General features: G+C 47.1%; 1 protein-coding gene across 4 annotated transcripts in view; it reads right to left on the bottom strand.

Annotated features, from left to right (window-relative positions):
• Positions 1-22,123, bottom strand: part of LOC105902824 (FERM and PDZ domain-containing protein 4) — a 77,902-nt gene that overhangs the window by 5,654 nt on the left and 50,125 nt on the right. For 2 of the 4 annotated variants that reach the window (XM_042710126.1, XM_042710127.1), the window contains exons 3-15: positions 16,500-16,660; positions 13,526-13,628; positions 7,888-7,933; positions 7,133-7,237; positions 6,785-6,892; positions 5,856-6,035; positions 4,468-4,587; positions 3,395-3,531; positions 2,960-3,086; positions 2,538-2,627; positions 2,254-2,436; positions 1,938-2,073; positions 322-1,503 (exon numbers count right to left, since the gene is read on the bottom strand). In XM_042710126.1, coding sequence (XP_042566060.1) covers positions 322-1,503; positions 1,938-2,073; positions 2,254-2,436; positions 2,538-2,627; positions 2,960-3,086; positions 3,395-3,531; positions 4,468-4,587; positions 5,856-6,035; positions 6,785-6,892; positions 7,133-7,237; positions 7,888-7,933; positions 13,526-13,628; positions 16,500-16,660 — 2,678 coding nt within the window. The remainder of the gene's footprint in view (positions 1-321; positions 1,504-1,937; positions 2,074-2,253; positions 2,437-2,537; positions 2,628-2,959; positions 3,087-3,394; positions 3,532-4,467; positions 4,588-5,855; positions 6,036-6,784; positions 6,893-7,132; positions 7,238-7,887; positions 7,934-13,525; positions 13,629-16,499; positions 16,661-22,123) is intronic. The other 2 variants (XM_031583292.2, XM_042710128.1) reach the window with 2 other exon arrangements.

The following is a 22,123-nucleotide window of genomic DNA, read 5'->3' as shown; positions in this document are numbered from 1 at the left end:
TTGTTTTAAAGTAGGAGAACACATATTAATTGCGTATAGTTACTCCAGATCAGTCACAAGGTGTTTTTAGTGTTTCATTTAGTGGCTGTATCTGACACAAATGCCAAAAAATTGTGGCAGATCTGGCCTTATTAGCGGCATTAAACCCCTAAACTTGCTCTATAATTATGCGTCCAGTGAAAATTATGATTTTAAATGAAATTTTTACCCCCTTCTGTAAAAGGCTGTAAAAGTAAGGATGCCGCTTAATGCCAATGGCTGTAATATTCTGCTATTTTGTAAATCTTTCTTGGTTCACAGGAGGAAATAAAACATACGTACCTCCATTGTGCACACAGACAGGATGTGTGTGTGTGTGGCCGTGCGCGTGTGTGCGTGTGTACGGTGTGTGTGCGTGCGCATGCGTGTACGACTGTACTGTGTAAGTGTGAGGACCTGCGCTGCTGTTGGGTCTCTGTGGCCGTGCTGGCTCCTCGGCCACAGCGAGCGCCTCCAGTGCTTGAAGCGTGGTCACCACCGCGTGGTCCAGCCTCCTGTCTGTGCTGCCGCTGCTCTCCCCGTGTGTGGGTACCGCGTCAATCAGAGACACTGGGAGGTCGTCGTGGTCACAGGAGCCCGGTGGCTGGCCCTTGCCTTCTGCACCTTCCTCGTCGGAACTGTCCCTGAAGCCAGGAGGAGGTGCAGCGATGGCCATGTTGAGGGTCCTCAGCAGCGCGTCGCTGACCTCGTTGTCCTCCCCTTCAGGGGGGGGCAGTGACGTCAGATCGATGATGTCATCGCTGGAGCCCGAGAGCGACAGGAAGGTGGAGTTTCCGGCAGATGATGGCGACAGAGCCCCCGCCTCGCCTTCGGGTCCCTCTCCCTCTCCCTCTCCCTCGGTGATGGTGGAGTCCTCCTCGCCGCTGCCTTCGTCTTCGTCCTCCACCTCGTCAGTGGTCTCGGCGTAGCAGAGGTCTCGCAGGAGCGGCTCCTCCACGGCTCCCTCAACCCCGGTGAAGATCCGTCCCTCTCCGATGTTACTGTACACAACGTTCTTGCAGAACGCCATGCCGTCTGGCACACGGAGGCCACCAGCGCCGCTCGGAAGGAACGCCGACCGGCCCTCATCGGCCAACTCGGGGCTCTCGTCCATGAGCTGCTGGTAGCCCAGATTCGAAGGGTTCAAAGAATCCATGGGGGGATCACCGAAAATAAAGGAAACTTTTGTGTTTCGGGGTGAGTCTTGGGGCCTCTGTCTCGGCGGGGGGAGCGGCGGGGGTAAGGGGCTTCTCCTCCCCCCCCCGGGCCTCTCCCCACCCGGCGGAGGTGGAGGTGGCCGGAAGACTTCCATGCGAAAGGGGGAGCCGTGATTGTTCTCCACTGCGTGAGTCTCTGGGTAGTCAGAGTCAGACTCTCTGGGGCAGGATTGGCTGGGGCAGGATTGGCTGGGGCCACCCTGAGCACTGGGGTCCTCCAGGTCTCCAAAGGAAGTGCTGTACGGCCACTCCAGCCCCCGATCCTGACCTGGAACAGAACAAGAACACTCAAAGGTCTGCTTTCCCCTAAGGCTAAGTTCCTGCACTACTTACATAATAGATGGACAACATTTTTGTAAACCACCTTCTGACGAAGAGTCTATTTTTTGGTCTTTTACAGTTAGGGATGTTGAGATGAACCATTTTGTGGTTAGGGTCAGCACGTGTGACTGTACTGTAGGCTACAAAGTCAGGATGGTGAAGACATGTGCAGACCCTGAATTATTAAAACAGAAAATAATCAAGATAACCGTGAAACCGGTCTTTCACAATTGACCATGCCACCTAACTTCTAACGGTGGCACCCCTTACTTACAGTGTACCTCTGAGTGCTGCCTTGTGTTTACTTTAGATGGATGACAACATGGAGTCATTGACAAGGATGTAACTTGCTTTTTGGCAACAGTGATCCGGTGTACTTACTGTCCATGTCACCCATGCTGTTGCTGTGAGCCATGTTGAATATCGAGCGTCTGGAGTCCACGAGCAGCCGATAGTAACCCGCCGTCATGCAGGCCAGGTTCATGGCATCACTTGACTCCATCACCAATGTGATCGGCTATCAGATGGAGAAAACCAAAAAAGTTATGGAATGCATCCAAAATGACAAATGTCATCTCTTACTTGAGACAGTTAATCATTTTTGTCATAATTCTGAGTCAAACAATACCTCTCAGATGCTTCCAACCTGAAAGATTTCTAATGATTGTCATTGTTTCAACATGTCTTCCTACATTACCTTGACATCCAGCACGTGCAGTTCCACCCGGACATTGGTCTCGTCCTCTGTGAGGATCTCAATGCGGTTCACGTGACTGAAGTCCGCTAAAAGAGCCACTAGATTGGTCTTGACGTTGATGACATGACTGATGCCATACCTTGGGCCAACCAGCAGGGTTACATCCGTCTGTTTCTCACCTTGCTGTAAAGTGAGGGTGTGTAAGAAAGAGATTGAGAGGAGAAATGTTAGGGAGTGATACACATAGTGAGACATTTTACAGAGCAAAAAACAGCTGTGCTTACCAGGAGAATAGACTTGAATACTCTCCCACCATACAATCTCATTTCACTGAGATACTTCAGATAGTGCACCTTTGCCTGCAGCACCGTCATCTGAAACAATATACAAAACAATCAGGAGTTGATTAGTTTCACAAGAAAAAGACAAAGACAACTTATTAATTCGCACAGGACACAGTAACGCTATTTTTTAGCAACTCTTTCAGCAGAACAGGGAAGCCATTGAGATGAGTAACTCAGGGTAGTGATATGACACCTTCCAGGGAACTGAATACATTTTTTGAGTTTCATGAATATCATAAATACAAACTGTTCTGAGAAACTTTTATTTTGAGGGGGTAAAACTTAATAAGGCCAGTAGAGGTCTCCCTTTCACAACATTTCTCCTGCCGGTATGGAAGAGGAAGGAGCTCTATGATACATACCTTCTTCCCTGGAGGCACTAGATTCTGATTAGTCTTCAGGATGTGTGTGAGAGCTTTCTTGATATTTTTCTCCTTCATGTGGGACATCACCGACGGAGGAAGAAACAATGCTAAACCCCACTCTTTCCTAAGGGGCAGAGAGAGATGGCAGAGGTCACAGAGCAGTCCTCATGTAGGAAAAATACATTTAAAAAAAAGGGGCAAAGGGGTTTTTGAGGGAGTCTATGTTCAACTGGAAATTCCTGAGACTTCATCTACGGGTGTTTGATGTGGTGGTGGAATAAGGCTTGATTAAGAGACGACCCACTGGATGTACAGAGAAAGGGAGAGGTCACAAAACACTGGGTGGGAGAAGGAGAGAAGGAGGGAGGAAGCCAGAGAGAGAGAAGGAGGAAGGGAGTCAGAGAGAAAGAGAGAGAGAGAGAGACGACTCACTGGATGTACTTGAGAGAGACCTTCTGGGTCTGCCGGGTCATCATGGTGAGGATGTACATTTGCAGGGCGCCGAGGCGCAGGGCAGCATCATACTTCAGCTCAGAGCCAAATCGCTCCAGAACTACATCATTACAGCTCTGAGCAATGGGAGAGAGAGAGAGATGAGTTACTTACAGTAGGAGTTACTAACCAAACATGTTCATCCATGACCTGTATGCATGCATCTCATGCTGTCACGTGGAGCACCATCAAGTCAGCAGAACATCTGTCCCTCTGACCTCTGACCTCTCAATGCCTTGCCCTGAAGGAACCGGAACCCTAACTATCATTCTGTTACGTGACTGTCAGCCCTCCTATAGAAAAGTGCATGTCTGGGCACAGCTTAAAGAAGTGTGGCACTGCTGACAAGGCGAGCCACATCCAGTTTTGCTCCTAATATCTATCCAAAAACCAGAGAACCACTTCATATTACACAAACAGGAGAATTATAATAGCCTTTAATAGTAACTTCACCTTCAGGATTCTGTTCACCTTCATTATGTTGCTTCAAAATGATGTTCCCTCTACTGTACACCAAAATCATCTCCACACCTATGTTATAGTGCAAACCTCTGACCTTGCAAGACTAGCACCAATAGTCTGTGTAATCCTTTGACTAGCACCAATAGTCTGTGTAATCCTTTCACTAGCACCAATAGTCTGTGTACTCCTTTGACTAGCACCAATAGTCTGTGTACTCCTTTGACTAGCACCAATAGTCTGTGAGCTCCTTTGACTAGCACCAATAGTCTGTGTGCTCCTTTGACTAGCACCAATAGTCTGTGGCTCCTTTGACTAGCACCAATAGTCTGTGTAAACTTTTGTACATATCAGATCTTTTCAATGTGAGATATGGGCATACCACACACATTTTGTGTTTCACACTGAAGCATGGTCTCAAATGTCACTCTTTAAAACACACAAACACACACAAACACACACACATACACACACACACACACACACACACACACACACACACACACACACATAAAACCCACAACATAGACCTGACATAGACCTTCTGAGCCTACCTGCACGTAGAGGTATTCAAAAGCTACTGCATCTCTCCTGAGAAGGTCAACCGGATCCTTTGGGACGAAGCTGATTCTGAAAAAACACTTCATCTTATGCGACCCGGGTCTCTGCGTAACCTGGCCGAAGGACAAACAGAGAGAGAGAGAGAGAGAGAGAAGAGGGGGGGGGGGGGAGAAGGAGTGGGGCACGAGGTGGGTGGAGGGGAGGCGGGCACTCAGTGAAAAGGGTAGCACATATGGCAATGCTGCTTCTCATTACCTTCTTCCCAAATGTATTCTGAACCATCAAAAGTGATAACACAGTAACCACAAACAAAAGTGCCTCGGCAGGAAGGAGCTGGAACGATATTAGTTGAAGACGGAGCTTTTCTTTGGCCACTGAGTGAAACAGGAGCAGTCCATTGCACCCACATCATTTGCATTTCATGACAACGAAAGCGAGACAATTCTCATTAAAAAACACCGTCCTTCACACACTCATTCACACACACACACACACACACACACACACACACACACAACTAAGAGAGCTCATCAGCAATTCTCGGCAAGCAGTGGCTGAGGCGACAGATGCGGCGTGGGAATATTAAGAGTTCCGCCCTCTGATCTTTCACGTTCATTTAAATATCGAAAGCTATCGCCACGACGATGGCAAGTCTGATAAATCACGCACAGGGATGGCATCGTCCGCTGCATACTGAATGAGTGCCTCACGGCTACAAAGGCCAATCGCCAGCTTGCACTGGATGCCTGTCAAATGTTTGCTGTTGGACACCAATGTCAAAGCTGTGTGCGGGAGGCATTCATTACATTGATCTTGTGTTCTGCGTGTCAAGCTGCTGAATTTGTGCAGTCTGGCGCTTTATATTCTTGCATAGCACAGTGGTCTTAAAAGAGGGACTAGTAGAGGAATTGTCAAATATTATGACAACTGGCTCTCCTTCCTGCTGATATTTTGTTTGCAACAGCGTAACGTGTGCAATATATAATCAATGTTATGCAAAACACGTCATCATTGAGTCCACTAGGCTTCATGACCCCGCCAGAAAGGTTCTGTTTTATTGATTTGTTTACACTGACTCCAGTGCGTTGCCACTGCAGAAGCTGATGAGCCCTCTTCATCCCCTGTTGTTGCCTCTCTAAGTCTGTGAAGTGACCTGAGCACAGGTCAACAATATGTTTGTGCTTACATCATTCTGTCTTTTTCATTTATATTATTTTGTCCTACCATCATCACAATATGGTTGTAAATGATCAGTGGTTAGTACAACATATCCCCTCTCTCCAATCCATCACTCCCTTTCTTTCACACCTCCTCTCTTCTTCTCTCTGTCTTTCACACCTCCTCTCTTCTCTTCTTCTCTCCGTCTCTCACTCCTTCTCACCTGAGTGAGCATCTCCTGCTCGTGCAGCAGCTGCAGCGTCTTACTGGATGCCTCTCCTCTCGGCTCTCCTCTCTGCTCCCCTCTCTGCTCCCCTCTCTGCTCTCCTCTCTGCTCCAGCGTGAGGGAGAAGTGCTCAATGCATTTGATGGACAGCTTCTCCTGCAGCGTCATGATCACATCCTGAAACACCACATCAAACAGCAAGAGAAAAGAAAGAGAGAGAGACAGAGAGAGAGAGAGAGAGAGAAAGAGAGAGAGAGAGAGGGAGAGACAGAGAGAGAGGGAGAGAGAGACAGAGAGAGAGAGGGAGAGAGAGAGGGAGAGAGAGAGAGAGCGAGAGAGAGAGAGAGTGAGAGACAGAGAGAGAGGGAGAGAGAGACAGAGAGAGAGGGAGAGAGAGACAGAGAGAGAGGGAGAGAGAGAGAGAGAGTGAGAGAGAGAGTTAGAGAGAGAGAGAGGGAGAGAGAGAGAGAGAGAGAGAGAGAGAGAGAGTGAGAGAGTGAGAGACGACAATGCTAGTACTGCTTCCAGCATACAAGAGCACACAAAACAAAAACGGTGAAACAAAAGCGGAGCAGAGATTGATAAATGAAATCAATCATCTGATTCTTGCTTTGTGTCGATGTGACAAGCTCTGATGGTGTTTAGAGAGCTAATGAAAAGTGCGCAGTCTCATTGGTGATTCATGTCACATCTTTCCCCATTAGAATAGGCTGATCTCAGCGCAGGAATAATAGCTTGACGGGGAGATTCATCACGATGACGAGGGAGGAAGAATGAGTATTACTGTATGTCATTATAAATCATGCCACGTTGGTCAAAGAAAGACTTGGTAAGCACAGTCTTCTGGTTTCTCCTAACGAGCTGCATTATGTGAAAGCAGAAGAACATGCTATGGTGTGTGTTTGACACGAGAGTGTGAAGTTCACCTTGACGGAGGTGCTTGTATCAAAGCGAAAGGACTTTGTCTGTCCGTTCTCCAGGTAAACCTTCAGAACGTTGGGCATGAAGAGGAGAGAGTTGTCCTTTACTGCATCCTGGAGGGGACCAGAGAATTATTGCACAAGCTCACGCGTGTGCGGTCATGCACACACAAATATAAACAGGTCGACAGGCATATAAACACACGTGCACGCACACACACGCATGTACACACACACACACACACACATTTTACAACCTATCGACCATGAAAATAGAGTTAACAAAAAATAAATCACATTTCCATTCCCGTGGCATTCCTACTATAGTGAAAGAAATTCATGCGGGGAACCTACCGGAACTTGGCCGTTTATGATGACCTCTTCGGCGAAACGCACTTTGACTGGGTTGGATTTCAATTTGGCTTTTTTGGCTGCACTGATAAATGCTGATTTGGGACACTGAGTGGGGGGACAGGAGAGAAGATTAGAATTTAAACGAACAGTTAATCATTCTAGGCATGCAGCAGGGTGTCTTCTGCGCCTTAAACAGACACCATGCAAAGTCTCTAATAGGAATTGTGTATGCAGTCTGGCCAGCACTTTCTCATGTTAATGTTAATAAAAAAATAAAAAACCTTGCGAGAGCGTATAACCTTTCTGCTGCCCACGCTGTCCCTGTTTATTTATGACTGAATTTATTTGAGGTCAACTGACAGGCCTGTGAACTTTTAAGAGTCATGTCAGCATCATTTGTTTATCGCTACGGCGACACGCATAACTTGGGGCCAACAAACGTCTTGGTGAATTCTCTGTTTTCCTACCGCTATCTCTCTATGTTAGTCTCTCCGGAGGCCTGTGGCATTCGCTGACATTCGAACCCCCCGAGGCTTGGGGGGGGGGGGGGAACTGCATAAGCAGTGCAAATGAATGTTAATGAAATCAGTCATTTACATAGGCACACGCGGACAAGAGTCTCTGCTTGGCCAAGCCCCGTTGGAACGGCCCCAAGGCCAATCCTGAGATGACAGACAGTGGTCAGAGCTGAAGTGGAGCAGATGTTTATTAACGCCGCTGACGGTAGGTGTGTGTGTGGAAGGCACCGGACTCACCGGATACGGCTGCACTACCGTCAACATGATGGACTCCTTGCAGTTCCTGTAGTAGGAGGGCAGAGGGCATGAAACACATGAACACATAAACACATAAACACATAAATACATGAACACATGAACACAGTGTGATTTTCACGCACTTTTGGAAAAGGTTTTCTATGTATCTAAAGACAGAGGACAGACCTCCTATGAACATAAGGCCGCTGAGGCACAGGGATCAGTTATAATGTATTAATGCATGTGGATTTCATCAATGTATGACGAGGTTAAATGAATGGGATGAATGTACAGTATATGTAACATCTCAAGTATGCCTGCACATACATACACGCAGATTCACACACACAGACACACGTGTGCACAGAAACACAAATATACAGAGTATGATGAAGGGAAGGGAAGAGAGATATTTCTCATAATTGACATAAGACCATCAAGACGGGGGATGCAGATTACAGCCACTGTGATCAAACACATATTATTCCTTCTTCTTCTTGGGAAACTTAGTGGAGCCACTGGAGTGTACAGTGTGGCGAGAACACAGGAACAAATCTCTTTCTCTCTTTGTTCTGTTTCACACACACACACACACACACACACACACACACACACACACACACTGGCATGACACAGCAAAATAAGTCCTCGGCCTCAAACCCAAATCTGACATCTTTACCAATGTGCTGAAATGTCAGCAGCCCATAGGAAGCAGTATCAGTCTCAGGAGTCATTTTTCCTCTCCCTGCTCTCCGGCAGTCTGCTGCTTATTGTTGTTTTATTAGCCAGTGTAATTACTACACGGCTGTACGTCCAGGAGAGATCCCCTCCAGCCAGTGTAATTACTACACGGCTGTACGTCCAGGAGAGATCACCTCCAGCCAGTCCACATTTGTTTACTTCCAGTTTTCAACTCTTTCTCATAAGCAGCAAACACCGCACAGACAGGACGGGATCTCACTCGATAAATGATGAAGTTTGCTGTTCACATTAACTCCACATCTGAGTGCATTAAAAGTGCTTCCTGGTTTTCCAAGCAACAAAGAGCAACCCCAGACTTCAGATCTGCTGGGACCAATCAGGCCCATTCAGCCCACATAGCTCCAACCGGAATGTGTTCACCTTCCTGCCAGACGGCCAGTATGTGTTCTGGTGCTGCTGCCATCTCATCAATGTGGGTGTTACACATTAGTGATGGCAACACATGAGTGGCGGGCGGTGTCGAGAGACGTGCTACATTTTATCATTTATTTATTCAATCCCCTTTGGTTACTGGCTCCAACGAGTCAGAAAGATTCCGTGATGGCTGACGTGGTACGTAGATGGTTAGAAGGTGACTACTAATCTGTTGCATAACCACTGAGTCATGTGCAATATGCCATTTTAGAGAAAAAAATACTAAATACATCAACTGGCTTCGGAGAGCCAATTGTGTCTGAATCCCTAACAGGCTAGGTCCTTTCACTCCAAGCCATCATCATTCACACGGAGGCCTTCAGTGGATCTGGCCTTTTGTGTCGAGTGAAGTCTGTGGTGTCTGTACTGATCCCTTGAGTGGATTTACTCCTCGACACCGCCCGCCACTCATGTGTTGCCATCACTAATGTGTAACACCCACATCGATGAGGTGGCAGCAGCACCAGAACACATACTGGCCGTCTGGTGTCTGTACTGATGTCTCTACTGATCCTGTGGTGTCTGTACTGATCCTGTGGTGTCTGTACTGATCCTGTGGTGTCTGTACTGATCCTGTGGTGTCTGTACTCATCCTGTGGTGTCTGTACTGATCCTGTGGTGTCTGTACTGATCCTGTGGTGTCTGTACTCATCCTGTAGTGTCTGTACTGATCCTGTACTGATCCAGTGGTGTCTGTACTGATCCTGTGCTGATCCTGTGGTGTCTGTACTGATCCTGTGGTGTCTGTACTCATCCTGTGGTGTCTGTGGTGTCTGTACTCATCATGTGGTGTCTGTATTGATCCTGTGGTGTCTGTACTGATCATGTGGTGTCTGTACTGATCCTGTGGTGTCTGTGGTGATCCTGTGGTGTCTGTACTGATCCTGTGGTGTCTGTGGTGATCCTGTGGTGTCTGTACTGATCCTGTGGTGTCTGTGGTGTCTGTACTGATCCTGTGGTGTCTGTAGTGATTCTGTGGTGTCTGTACTGATCCTGTGGTGTCTGTACTCATCCTGTGGTGTCTGTGGTGTCTGTACTGATCCTGTGGTGTCTGTAGTGTCTGTACTCATCCTGTGGTGTCTGTACTGATCCTGTGGTGTCTGTACTCATCCTGTGGTGTCTGTACTGATCCTGTGGTGTCTGTGGTGTCTGTACTGGTCCTGTGGTGTCTGTACTGATCCTGTGGTGTCTGTACTCATCCTGTGGTGTCTGTACTGATCCTGTGGTGTCTGTGGTGTCTGTACTGGTCCTGTGGTGTCTGTACTGGTCCTGTGGTGTCTGTACTCATCCTGTGGTGTCTGTACTGGTCCTGTGGTGTCTGTACTCATCCTGTGGTGTCTGTGGTGTCTGTACTCATCCTGTGGTGTCTGTACTGGTCCTGTGGTGTCTGTACTCATCCTGTGGTGTCTGTACTCATCCTGTGGTGTCTGTACTGATCCTGTGGTGTCTGTACTCATCCTGTGGTGTCTGTACTGATCCTGTGGTGTCTGTGGTGTCTGTACTGATCCTGTGGTGTCTGTGGTGTCTGTACTGGTCCTGTGGTGTCTGTACTCATCCTGTGGTGTCTGTACTCATCCTGTGGTGTCTGTGGTGTCTGTACTGATCCTGTGGTGTCTGTGGTGTCTGTACTGATCCTGTGGTGTCTGTACTGATCCCTTGAGTGGCCTCAGTGGTCAGTCGGAAAAAGCCAGAATCTCTGAAGACACCCACAAGTCCAGAGCAAACAAAGAGAAAGTGCACAGCATGGGGTGCTGAAAACTGGACTCTGACAACCAGAGGTGTAAAAAGTACCTAAATGTTGTACTCAAGTAAAAGTACAATTACTTTGATGAAATTTTACTTAAGTACAAGTAAAATTACCCATCTAAAAATCTACTCAAGTAAAAGTAAAAAGTAGTTCATTTAAAAAGTACTTAAAGTAAAAGTTACTTAGTTACTTTCAACAACTTGATGGGGGCCGCTCCTATATAGTGCAAAAAAGGACAAGGGGTCATAAATCCAATACAAAAACTAGTTATTTTTATTTAAAGGAGAATCTTTAGAAATATAAGTGCAATGACATTAAACATGTCAAACATTAAACATTAAACATGTCAACACAACATTTAAGAACTTTTGGGAGGACATATCAAGACATGAACCACATGACAGCTAAAATAAAAAGTTAAAATGCTGCTGCCGCTGCCCCACTGTAAACTTTGTTACTTTACTTGTGTCCACCTTTAGAGCATTAGTCTACAAACTTCTTGTTGAGTTTGAGCAGCAGCTGATTTTCAAGGTGAGTAGAGTTCATCCGGGCTCGCTTTGCAGTGAGCAGCAATCCAGCACAGCTGAAGAGTCGCTCGCAGGCGGCCGAGGCAGGTAGGCCAGTATTGAGTTTCAGGGGCAGTTTTTTGATATTGTGGAAGGCGTCCAGCAGATCCATATTGACTGAGACACAGGCTAGGTACCATTCTAACTCCCCTGTACCTTCTGACCTTTTGGACTTCATTGAGGAAAATAAATCATCTTCATCTGATGAATGTTGTCCAACTTGCTCCAGCCTCCAACATCCGGTCAAGGTGTTGTCTGACATAGACTAGACCTGTAGAATGACAAACAACATTGGTTGTATTGAGCTGCCATCAAGAGTGCATCATAACACAGAAATAGCTATAAATAGTTACTTGAGATGACAGACCTACAGTATATATACAGAATTATAGCATTATTTTCTATTTCTATAATCCTCAATTCTTGCTAACCGAGACCCCTGAGCATGAACATGAAAGACGTGCACGTTGCAAAGCCACCACTTATCGTTATCAATATCTGACTAAACATCGAGAAAAATTCCAAATAACGACATACACATTGACTTGTCCAACTGTCTGACAACAATGGTGTGCGTATTCACATTCCTGTTCCACATTCCTGTTTCAAGGCATGGGAGGCAGCCAAATGATTAGTCTAATATCAGTTTATGTGGTGTATTTCATTGCTGATGACTGATTTTGCAGTTTTTAACACAATATGAGAGACTGAACATAATAATGCTATGACCTGAAACGAATGGAAGAAAGGAATGGAATTATTATTAGTCTATTGGATGACGGCTGTCGACGTTAGCATACTCAGGGCGGTTGCAAGTGCTAGCCAAAATTAGGCTATGAAACGCATATTTTGCTTAATGGAGCAAAGCTAACTAAACGACAAAGACGCTGTCTGGACTACTAATGGAAAGGGACAGATACTGTACTTACCAACACATGCTTGCGCAGATTTGAAGATGATTTTTTATAAGCAGAAAGTTCTGACTGGCGGGTTAGGCACAGCTTACACAGCATTATATAGCTTTTGCCTCTTTTACGTTGGAAGGAAAACTGCTTGCTGAGATGTGGCCACGGGTTTTCGTCATCTTCTTTAATTTCAACTGGCGGAAAGTTCAGTGCTTCAGCTTGTTGGTCGTCCGCAGCTTGTTGGTAGTCCGCACTATCATCTTCCTCCATCTCTATCTCTCGTGACTCGGCACCGGCGCCTTGCATCGACTCCATCATCCACTCTATGCAGCAGCATCCACCACTGCAGTGTGAATTGTCGTGCGCGATTCGCGCCTTGAACTATGTTTTTTTTTTACTCAGTAACGGATGTAATTTCCAATGTAGCGAAGTACAATACTTTAGTCAAAATCTACTTAAGTAAAAGTAAAATTACCGATTTCAAAAACTACTTAAAAATTACAAAGTACACAAAAAAACTACTCAATTACAGTAACATGAGTAAATGTAATTCGTTACTTTACACCACTGCTGACAACACAGACACACACAGACACACAGACACACAGACACAGACACACACACACACACACACACACACCACACACACACACACACACACACACAGGCACAAACACACACACACACACACACACACACACACAGGCACACACACACACACACTCACACACAGGCACACACACACACACAGAGCTAACCCTGCAGAGTGCATGGCTCTGCTGGAGAGCCCCCTCAACCAGGCCTTGAACTCCCCAATGTTCCCACACACACTCCTCCATATGGCTCACACACTGTAAACTCATCCCAATGGATCACAGGATGAGAGGATGGTTGGATGAGAGGATGAGAGGATGGAAGGATGAGAGGATGGTTGGATGAGAGGATGATAGGATGGTTGGATGAAAGGATGAGAGGATGAAAGGATGAGAGGATGAGAGGATGAATGGATGGTTGGATGAATGGAGGGCCTGAGAGTGACGCGGGGGCAGATTACCTGATGAGGATGAGAGGATGGTTGGATGAGAGGATGAGAGGACAAGAGGGTGAGAGGATAAGAGTGACGCGGGGGCAGAGTACCTGATGAGGATGAGAGGATGGTTGGATGAGAGGATGAGAGGATGGTTGGATGAGAGGATGAGAGGACAAGAGGATGAGAGGATAAAAGTGACGCGGGGGCAGAGTACCTGACGAGGTCGATGACTCTCTCCCTGGGAGCAGAGGCCACTGGCTCGTCGTTGATCATAATGATCTCATCCCCTGGAACGAGTTTTCCCTCAGAAGGACCTCCTGTAATCATATAAACAAACAAACACACACACACACACACACACACACACACACACACACACACAAAATTGGCTCAGATATTGTGAGAAGGTGAAATCCCTCCCCCTTCTCACTGTGGCCCTAAGGGGGAAGAAGGACTGGACTCCCCTACCTGAATGGTTGGGTCCAGGTTCCCCCACCCCTGTGGAGGGGTCCAATTAACTTTAATTGGACCAATTTAGCCCAATGGGCGGCCTGATAAAAGGTGCACCTCATTGTCTAGTGAGGGAAGGACAGACTGAACATGCTGGAAGGAAACTGGGAGAAGGTACTAGATCAAACCTGTGAGCACATAGTTGTACCTTGTCTGTTTTAGGGCTTTAGTTTTGTTCAGGTTGGGTTTATATGTTTTAGGGTTTTGAATTACCCTGGTGTGAATAAATATAACTTTTTTTAAGAAAGCCACTGTCTCCTGCGCCGTGTGTGTTTCTTACCTGTGTGGGATATTTTTTATGTTTTGATGAACATGGATTAACTCATCAGTATGAAAGTCTCACTTTTCGAAGGCAGACCAGGCGGGACGCAGTAACTTGGCTATTGACATGAGTTACTGACGTTAAAGTCAGCACTAAAAGACACGACACAGGCACATTCCAAGAAACCCCCGTTGAGGAGGGGGTCTCAGGGGATCCACACACACACAGGGGGACCCAGGGGATTTAGAGAAGAAGGCATAGTTAATGCTGATTGACTTTGGCAAACAGCCAAACAGAACAGACCACATGAAGATATGGGCCTTAAAAAGGCATGCAGAACGTTCACACAATGAGATGATCCATGGGTATCCCCTTATTGTAGCTTATCGATTACAATAAAACTTCAGATTCCTACATCTACGTCTCCGGTCTTCTGATTTAAAAAAAAGGTGTAGTGAGACGCTGTATCGCCGCAACACCTGCAACCCCATTCCACAGCCCACATCCCACATCATGGGGTGGCCGACTCGGGCCACTCTCACAGATATACACAGCTCATTGTCTTGAATGAAAGATTAGCAGGTGTGTGGTGAATGTGAGGGAAATTAATTTGGCCTTAATTACTACCCACTTAAGTCAGTGAGAGGAAAAGAATGATATATTGGGAGAGACAGAGAGAGAGGGGGGGCAGAGAGAGAGGGGGGGGGGGGAGAGAGAGAGAGAGAGAGAGAGAGAGAGAGAGAGAGAGAGAGAGAGGAGATGAAGCCAAAGCAAGAGAGAAATACCAGAAAAGACACAGACAGAAAGACATTGAGAAAAGAGCGAGCCGTAGAATGGAGACATGAAAGAGAGTGATAGAATAGAGGAATGAAAGAGAGCGATAGAATGGGGAGAGAGGGGCGACAGAATGAGTGAGAGCAAAGAAAGGCAGATCGAACGGAAGGAGGAGCCGCCGCTGATGGGCTCTCTCTCGCGGCCCCTCATTGTGTGAGCAGAAGACAGATGAAGATGATTTTTGTTCTTGGCGCCCGTGTGGATTTAGTTGCGCTCTAATGATTATTTCCCGGGAAGTCTGTTTGCTGGCGATAGTGTAATCCTGACGGAGAGGACGGATGATGGTGTGAGGAAGGAAGGGAGGAAGACTGAGGGAGGGAGAACAAGACTGACTCTACAGCTAATGCAAACACTCTGATACTGTAGATGACCACAGAGGGTGGCTGGAGAAAGGGATAGACTCTCTCTCTCTCTCTCTCTCCCTCCCTCTCTCTCTCTATCTCTCTCTCTCTCTCTCTTTCCCTCTCTCTCTCTCTCTACCACACCTGGAAGCCATTCAGAGATTCTCTGGATGTTCACTGACACACAGACATCAGAAGTGCTTTTATAGTACCATGCATAGCAACGGGCACTTACTCTAAGTACATGTGGCTTTGTTCATTTATTTAAGGGCGGTGATGCTGGTCTAATTCAATCTTTCATGGTGAAACTGCTCTAACGTGGTCAAACTGTCTGGTCCACCACTCAGATGTAAGCATAAGATTGATCATCCAAAACAGATTGAAGAGACACTGCTGCTTCACTTGATGGTCCCTATGGTGTAAGACAAGAGAGAGAAGCAGGCCTGAAGATTGAGACAGGACGTCACCAATCACAAGAGTGTGGTCTGAATCCCACCGTAGAACATTATTACTATTATAGTTCCGTTTTCACTCTCCTCTGAAACATAAACCCCCCGTTAATCACAAGGAACAGGAGGTCACCGGCATTAGTGCCGCCCGAGACATCCAAATCCCCGCGCTCGTTAGCACCGCCACAAAATGGTTTTATCCCCATTAGCACCAGTTGAAATTCATAAACATGGTTTGCCGGAGAAACACTGTCAGCAGACGCAAGGCTTTAATGTCTTTAACTGCAAGTCTACCGTTATTATGTCCTCTTTCCTCTCAATCTGATATCCAAAGCATTTACATTTACATTTAGTCATTTAGCAGACGCTTTTATCCAAAGCGACTTATAAGGATGTATATACATTTTACATCTACACTGATGGCACACCGCAAATCAGGAGCAATTAGGGGTTCAGTGTCTTGCTCAAGGACGCTTCGACAGTGAGGAATCGAACTAGTAACCTTCTGATTACTAAACGACTTCTCTACCTCCTGTACCACTGTCGCCCCAATGCCTTGTTCACATTGTGTGAATGACACCATCAGAATGATTAAAAAATCATTGGACCTGCATCTCGTACTGGATTGGATTATCTTAAGGAGCATTTGCACATCTTAATATGTTATGTGGTATAGATCTGTGCATATGTGGATGGGTCTATGTGGGTGTATTATTCAGTACACACTATATATGTCATGTGTGTGAGTGTCTGTGTGTTTCGAGCCAAACCGGTGTGTTTGGGTGCGCTCACCTGGAGTGACGGAGCGGACCACCACGGGTTTCTCACTGCCGGCCACGAAGCCAAAGCCAAGCACTGGGTCCCTCCTCATCTCCACCCGCCGCGGGGTGGGGGCGACCAGCTGACCTCCATCCAGAGGCACCTCCTCCAGAGAGTTACTCTGGGTCACGTGACTGAGAGGAGAGGAGAGGGGAGACGAGGCACACATCAACACACAAGACATACTCTAGCCATTACACAACAAATTAAAATAGCACATATTGCATGCATGACAACCAAAACAAAATGTCGCTCACATATAAATTAGAAGCACAAACATGAAAATAGACAGTTTTGGATGGTTGACAGCAAGCTTGTCCATGTTGATGTCATTGTGATAATGAACTTGAAAATCCGAATGAAAATAATATTTAACGTGCGTTGTGTTCTATCAGCTGAGATGGTGCACTGATTCGTGTTGTGTTCGGGGAGACGAGCCTGGGGGATTAAATGAGCCAGTGACTGGTTTTATCCAGCACGATCATGATAGGCTTTTAATGACCACATGGAGATGTTTAAAGAAGCGAGACGCGCTTCAAGTAATGACATACCGCGGACTGTTGACACAATGAAAAAAATAGAATTCCTTCAACTGTGCGGCACAACTGGGATGATGTCATGGAGCTCGGATGAAGCTCTAAGACGCAGTGGGGGCCACAGCTGGCGGGAATGAGATTATGTCAAGGGCACGTTAGTAATCCCAGCTAGGAACGTTTCAGGACTGCCCAGCAATGCCGGATGAAAACTTAGATGTAAACAAAGTGTGAGGATCTTGGAATTTATTTTGGCTTCCATTCTGCTTACACACACACACACACACACATACACACACACACACACACACACACACATACACACACACACACAGACAGACACACACACACACACACACACACACACACACACACACACACAAACACACACATGCACAGACAGACAGACGACACACACACACAAACACACACAGACAGACACACACACACACACATACACAGACAAACACACACTCACACACACACACATGATCTCTCTCACAACACACTGATGTACAGTACAGTGCTCAAGTACTAACACTTTCACAAACATATGACCAGTAGCCATCCACTTGCAGAGATAATCCCTGGCATGATTTTACAAGCTATCCTACCTGTCACACAATACACTCCACCCATTGGTTCAGGCAAGAGTCTACCTGGTAAAACTGAGTAACAATAGTTGATCAACAATGTTAATTGTGGCTGAGGTAAACACACGCATGAATAATTCAAATGATTTCCCATTTATATACCAAAAAAACTTTTTTTTAGCACACACAGAACGGACAGATAAAGGAGCAATTTGCTGAATTTGACAAAAAGTGCATTGAATCAGAATCACTTTCAACTGCTTCTTCATCTGAACCATTACCAAAGAACTGCTGCAAATCTGCTCTCAAGAAAAACAAAACTGTCATTGTAGGTTATTTTATGGCTAGTTTCTATTGGTACTTTCTTTGTTTTCATTCTCTTGCCCCTGTATCCCCATCTCACACCTCTGACTAGGATATCTCTTTTCCTCCTCATCTCCTCCTCTTCCTCTTCCTCTCTAGTCTCATGTGTCTTCATCTCCTTGACCTTCTGACAAAAGCCTATGTGCTCCTTTCTCATCCAGGACAGGGGATAGAATCAATCACCATTTACTTCTCTGAGCCCCCCAGTTCACGCCATTCCGCTCAACTTTCTCACAGCCGGGGGTCACTTGCTGTCATGGCAACAGTGGACCGGTAGAATGACGCAGTGTCCTGGTCATTCGTCACCGGACCCCTGGCGACAAGCTTTGGCAGCCTGGGGTGGGTCTGGGTGGACAGACAAGGCCACACGGTGTCAAAACAGCCTGCTGAAGCAGCATGGCGGATGACAGCAGATTAACCTGAGCCAGGAGGTCACCAGGTGGAGGGAGGTGGAGGCCGACGGAGTTCGTTTCAAGGACTGGAAGTGAAACTTGTGTGTGATGACTCAAAGAGGCAGGGAGGTTGTTCGGGGTGGTATTCAAAGACCTCACACGCAAGCAGTTTCAAATTCCCTGTGGGTGTTTTCAACTCGTCGAGACATCATTAACAGCATCCTTGTTCCATGTTTCAGGAAGTATGAAGTGATGTTTTTGAATTCTAATTTGAACTGTGGACCTGAACCGAGAATTTCTCCACCACAGTCTTCCTCTCTATCTGTTATATCAGTAACAGAATACTAAACTTGCAGCCTCTTTCTGTATGATGTGGCCTTCTTTTATTGGCATAAGGAAATAACTTCCTGAAGAGTTTACACAATTGGATTTCTTGGTGTCTTGTGGATAATTGATTGACTGGAGGGGGTGGGGGGTGGGGGTGGGGGTAGCTAATCCCAGATGAGGAGCACACCACTGTATATACACAAAGCAACTTCGTCAATCCTCATGGTTTTATGTATGAGACTAGCTTTGCAGCAGTTCATTGGCAGCCCCCACAGTGTACTGTAAAACACTGATCACACACACACACACACATAGGCTTACACACACACACACATACACACACACACACACACACATAGGCCTACATACACACACACATACTTGCTTGCTTGTAGTTGTCCATCGAGGCCGATGATGACGTCCACTTCTGACTCAACGGTGAGTTTTCTGGTGGCTGTATAGTCCTATCCTGGATCCACAGGTCTTGTCGCAGGTGGGACATGCGTATGTAGTAGTGGTACTGGCAACCTTGGTGGTTTTTCTTGTATGGCTTCTTTCTTGCCTTTCCTGTCTCCTGGCTGTCCTGTCCTCCAGTGCTTCGGTCCCATCTGCCGCCAGGTGTTACGGTCAGCAGCCAAGCCCTCCAGGTCCCCAGGTCTGATTTTGCACTTCTTTAGCGCTGTTTTTATCTGGTCTTTATAGCGCTTCTTCTGCCCTCCAGCAGAGCGTTGGCCTTGGGCGAGCTGGCCAAACAGCACTTTGTGAGGCAGCCGGTTGAGGGGCATCCTTATAACGTGCCCCAGCCATCGTAGCTGGTAGTGGGTGATGGTGGCCTCAATGCTCCTACAGCCTGCTCTCCTGAGGATCTCTGTGTGTGGCACTCGGTCACGCCAAGTGATTCCTAGCATTCGCTGGAGACAGCGGATGTGAAAATGCTACAGGGACTTCACATGGCGGCTGTAAGTGACCCATGCTTCACAACTGTAGAGGAGGGTGGTGATGCAAACTGCTTGATACACAGAGATTTTTGTATAGTGATATAAGTTCTTGTTTTGAAAGACCCGGCGCCTGAGTCTCCCAAAGGCAGCTGATGCTTGTTTGATTCTGTTCTGGACCTCATTGTCGATGTTATTGTCCTCAGAGAGGATACTCCCCAGGTATTTGAATGATGGTACTACAGACAGATTCTTATCAGTGATGTTGAAGATGGGTGGCGTGGGTGGGATTTTGGTGCTCCACTGACAGACTACCTCTGTTTTGGTGATGTTGATGGTCAGCCCCATCCTGCTGTAAGCCTTCACAGCTGCATCCAGGACAGCCTGGAGGTCTTGTGGAGTGTGAGCCACAAGAGCGCAGTCATCTGCATACTGCAGCTCAAGGACCCTCACTCTGTGCAGCTTGGTGGTTGCTTGCAGCCTCCTGATGTTAAAGAGGTTGCGATCTAGCCTATAGACTACTGTCACCCCGCTGTTCTCCTCAATTTCCTTATGGAGAAGCTGGGTGACGCATAGGAGGAAGATGTTAAAGAGCACTGGTGCTAGTACACACCCCTGCCTGACCCCTGTGCACACAGGGAAGGAGGCAGACTCTTGTCCTCCTATTGTCACCCTAGCATTCATATCATCATGAAACTGTCGGAGGATGTTGACAAACTTGCTAGGGCATCCAAACCGGAGCAGGATGTCCCACAGTAGGTCTCTCTGCACAGTGTCAAAGGCTTTGGAGAGGTCGACAAAAGCCATAAACAGGTCTTGATGTTGCTCCCTGCACTTTTCCTGAAGTTGCCGGGCTGTGAAGACCATGTCGACTGTACTCCTGTTCTTTCTAAAGCCACACTGTGATTCTGGGAGCAATGACTGTGATGTTGTTGAGTAGCTTCTGCAGCAACACCTTGGCCAGGACCTTACCAGCAACAGCAAGGAGTGATATACCCCTGTGGTTACCACAGATGGTCTTGTCACCTTTGTTCTTATATATGGTGACAATTTTGGCATCCCTCCATTGCTGTGGAATGTTTTCATCAGCCCATACTTTAGTGATGTGTTGATGTAGCGCTCTTGTACAGAGGTAACCACCCTGTTTAAGCAGTTCCGCATGGATGTTGTCCATGCCAGGAGACTTGTTGTTGTTGTTGTTCTTCAGAGAGCGGACGGCTGACAGAACCTCCAGGAAGGTCGGGGGTTGGTTAAGGTTGTCAATCGGTGGAAGTTCAGGCAGTTGATCCAGGATGGTGTGGTCTGCTTCAGAGTCTGCTTCAGAGAAATGTTCAGCCCACCTCTCCAGTACACTGCTCTGGTCTTTTAGGACTCTGAGCCCATCTGCGGTCTCCCACTGGCCCCACGTTTCCGTATGGGGGGCGTACGCTCATGTGGACTTTGGCCATGATCATCCGGTGGTCTGTCCAGCATTCTGCACCACTCATGGCCCGGCACATGAGAGCATCTTTGATGTCACAACGTCTCACGATGACATGGTCAATCAGGTGCCAATGTTTAGAGCGTGGGTGCATCCATGATGTTTTGTATTTGGTCTTTTGCTGGAAGATGGTGTTGGTTATGGTCAGGTTGTGCTCAGAGCAGAGGGTAAGTAATCTCATGCCATTTGAGTTGGCCTGATCAATACCATGCCTGCCAAGCACTCCTTTCCATATCCTGTCACTCTGCCCCACACAAGCATTGAAGTCCCCAAGGAGGAAGATCTTGTCGGTCTTGGGGATCCGGTGGAGAGCCTCATCCAGTGACTGATAGAATGAGTTTTTAACCTCAGTGTGGGATGGCAGTGTTGGCGCATACACACTAAGAAGTGTAGCAAAGCGGTTCTTCGCCAGGGGGATACGGAGGGTCATCAGTCTTTCACTGATGCCCACAGGTGTTTCAGTGAGTCTTGGTAGCAGTGTGTTCTTGATGGCCAGTCCCACACCGTGCAGATGTTGTCCACCTGGGGGATAGCCTTTCCAGAAGAAGGTGTAACCGGACCCTTTCTCTTTTAGCGACCCTTCATCAAGGAGCCTGGTCTCGCTAAGTGCGGCGATGTCGATGTTGTAACGCCTCAGCTCAGCCGCAATCAGTGCTGTTCTTCTGTGAGGTCTTTCGGTCCTGCCATAGGAGTCCAGGAGAGTTCTTACGTTCCATGTTGCCAGTTTTAGGTTTTGGGTTTTTTTTCTTCTGTTTCGAACGCAGAAGTGGAATGACCCGACAGGTGCGGTATCCTGTCCAGGTGTGAGTTGAGTGGGCATTTTTTAGGCCACCTTTTCTAGGCCCCTCCTCAGATTTGAGGTGAGCAGTGTGGTCCCTAAATAGGGGCTGCTCAGTCACACAGGGTGCTGCCGAGATCAGCTGCCACTCAGTCCCAGCTGATAGCGACCAATACCCTGTGCCGCTGACGTGCAG

The sequence above is a fragment of the Clupea harengus genome, chromosome 16 (genome assembly GCF_900700415.2).
Source record: "Clupea harengus chromosome 16, Ch_v2.0.2, whole genome shotgun sequence".
NCBI lineage: Eukaryota > Metazoa > Chordata > Actinopteri > Clupeiformes > Clupeidae > Clupea > Clupea harengus.
Note: the sequence above shows the minus strand (reverse complement) of the source record. Positions and strands in the feature narration are given on the sequence as shown.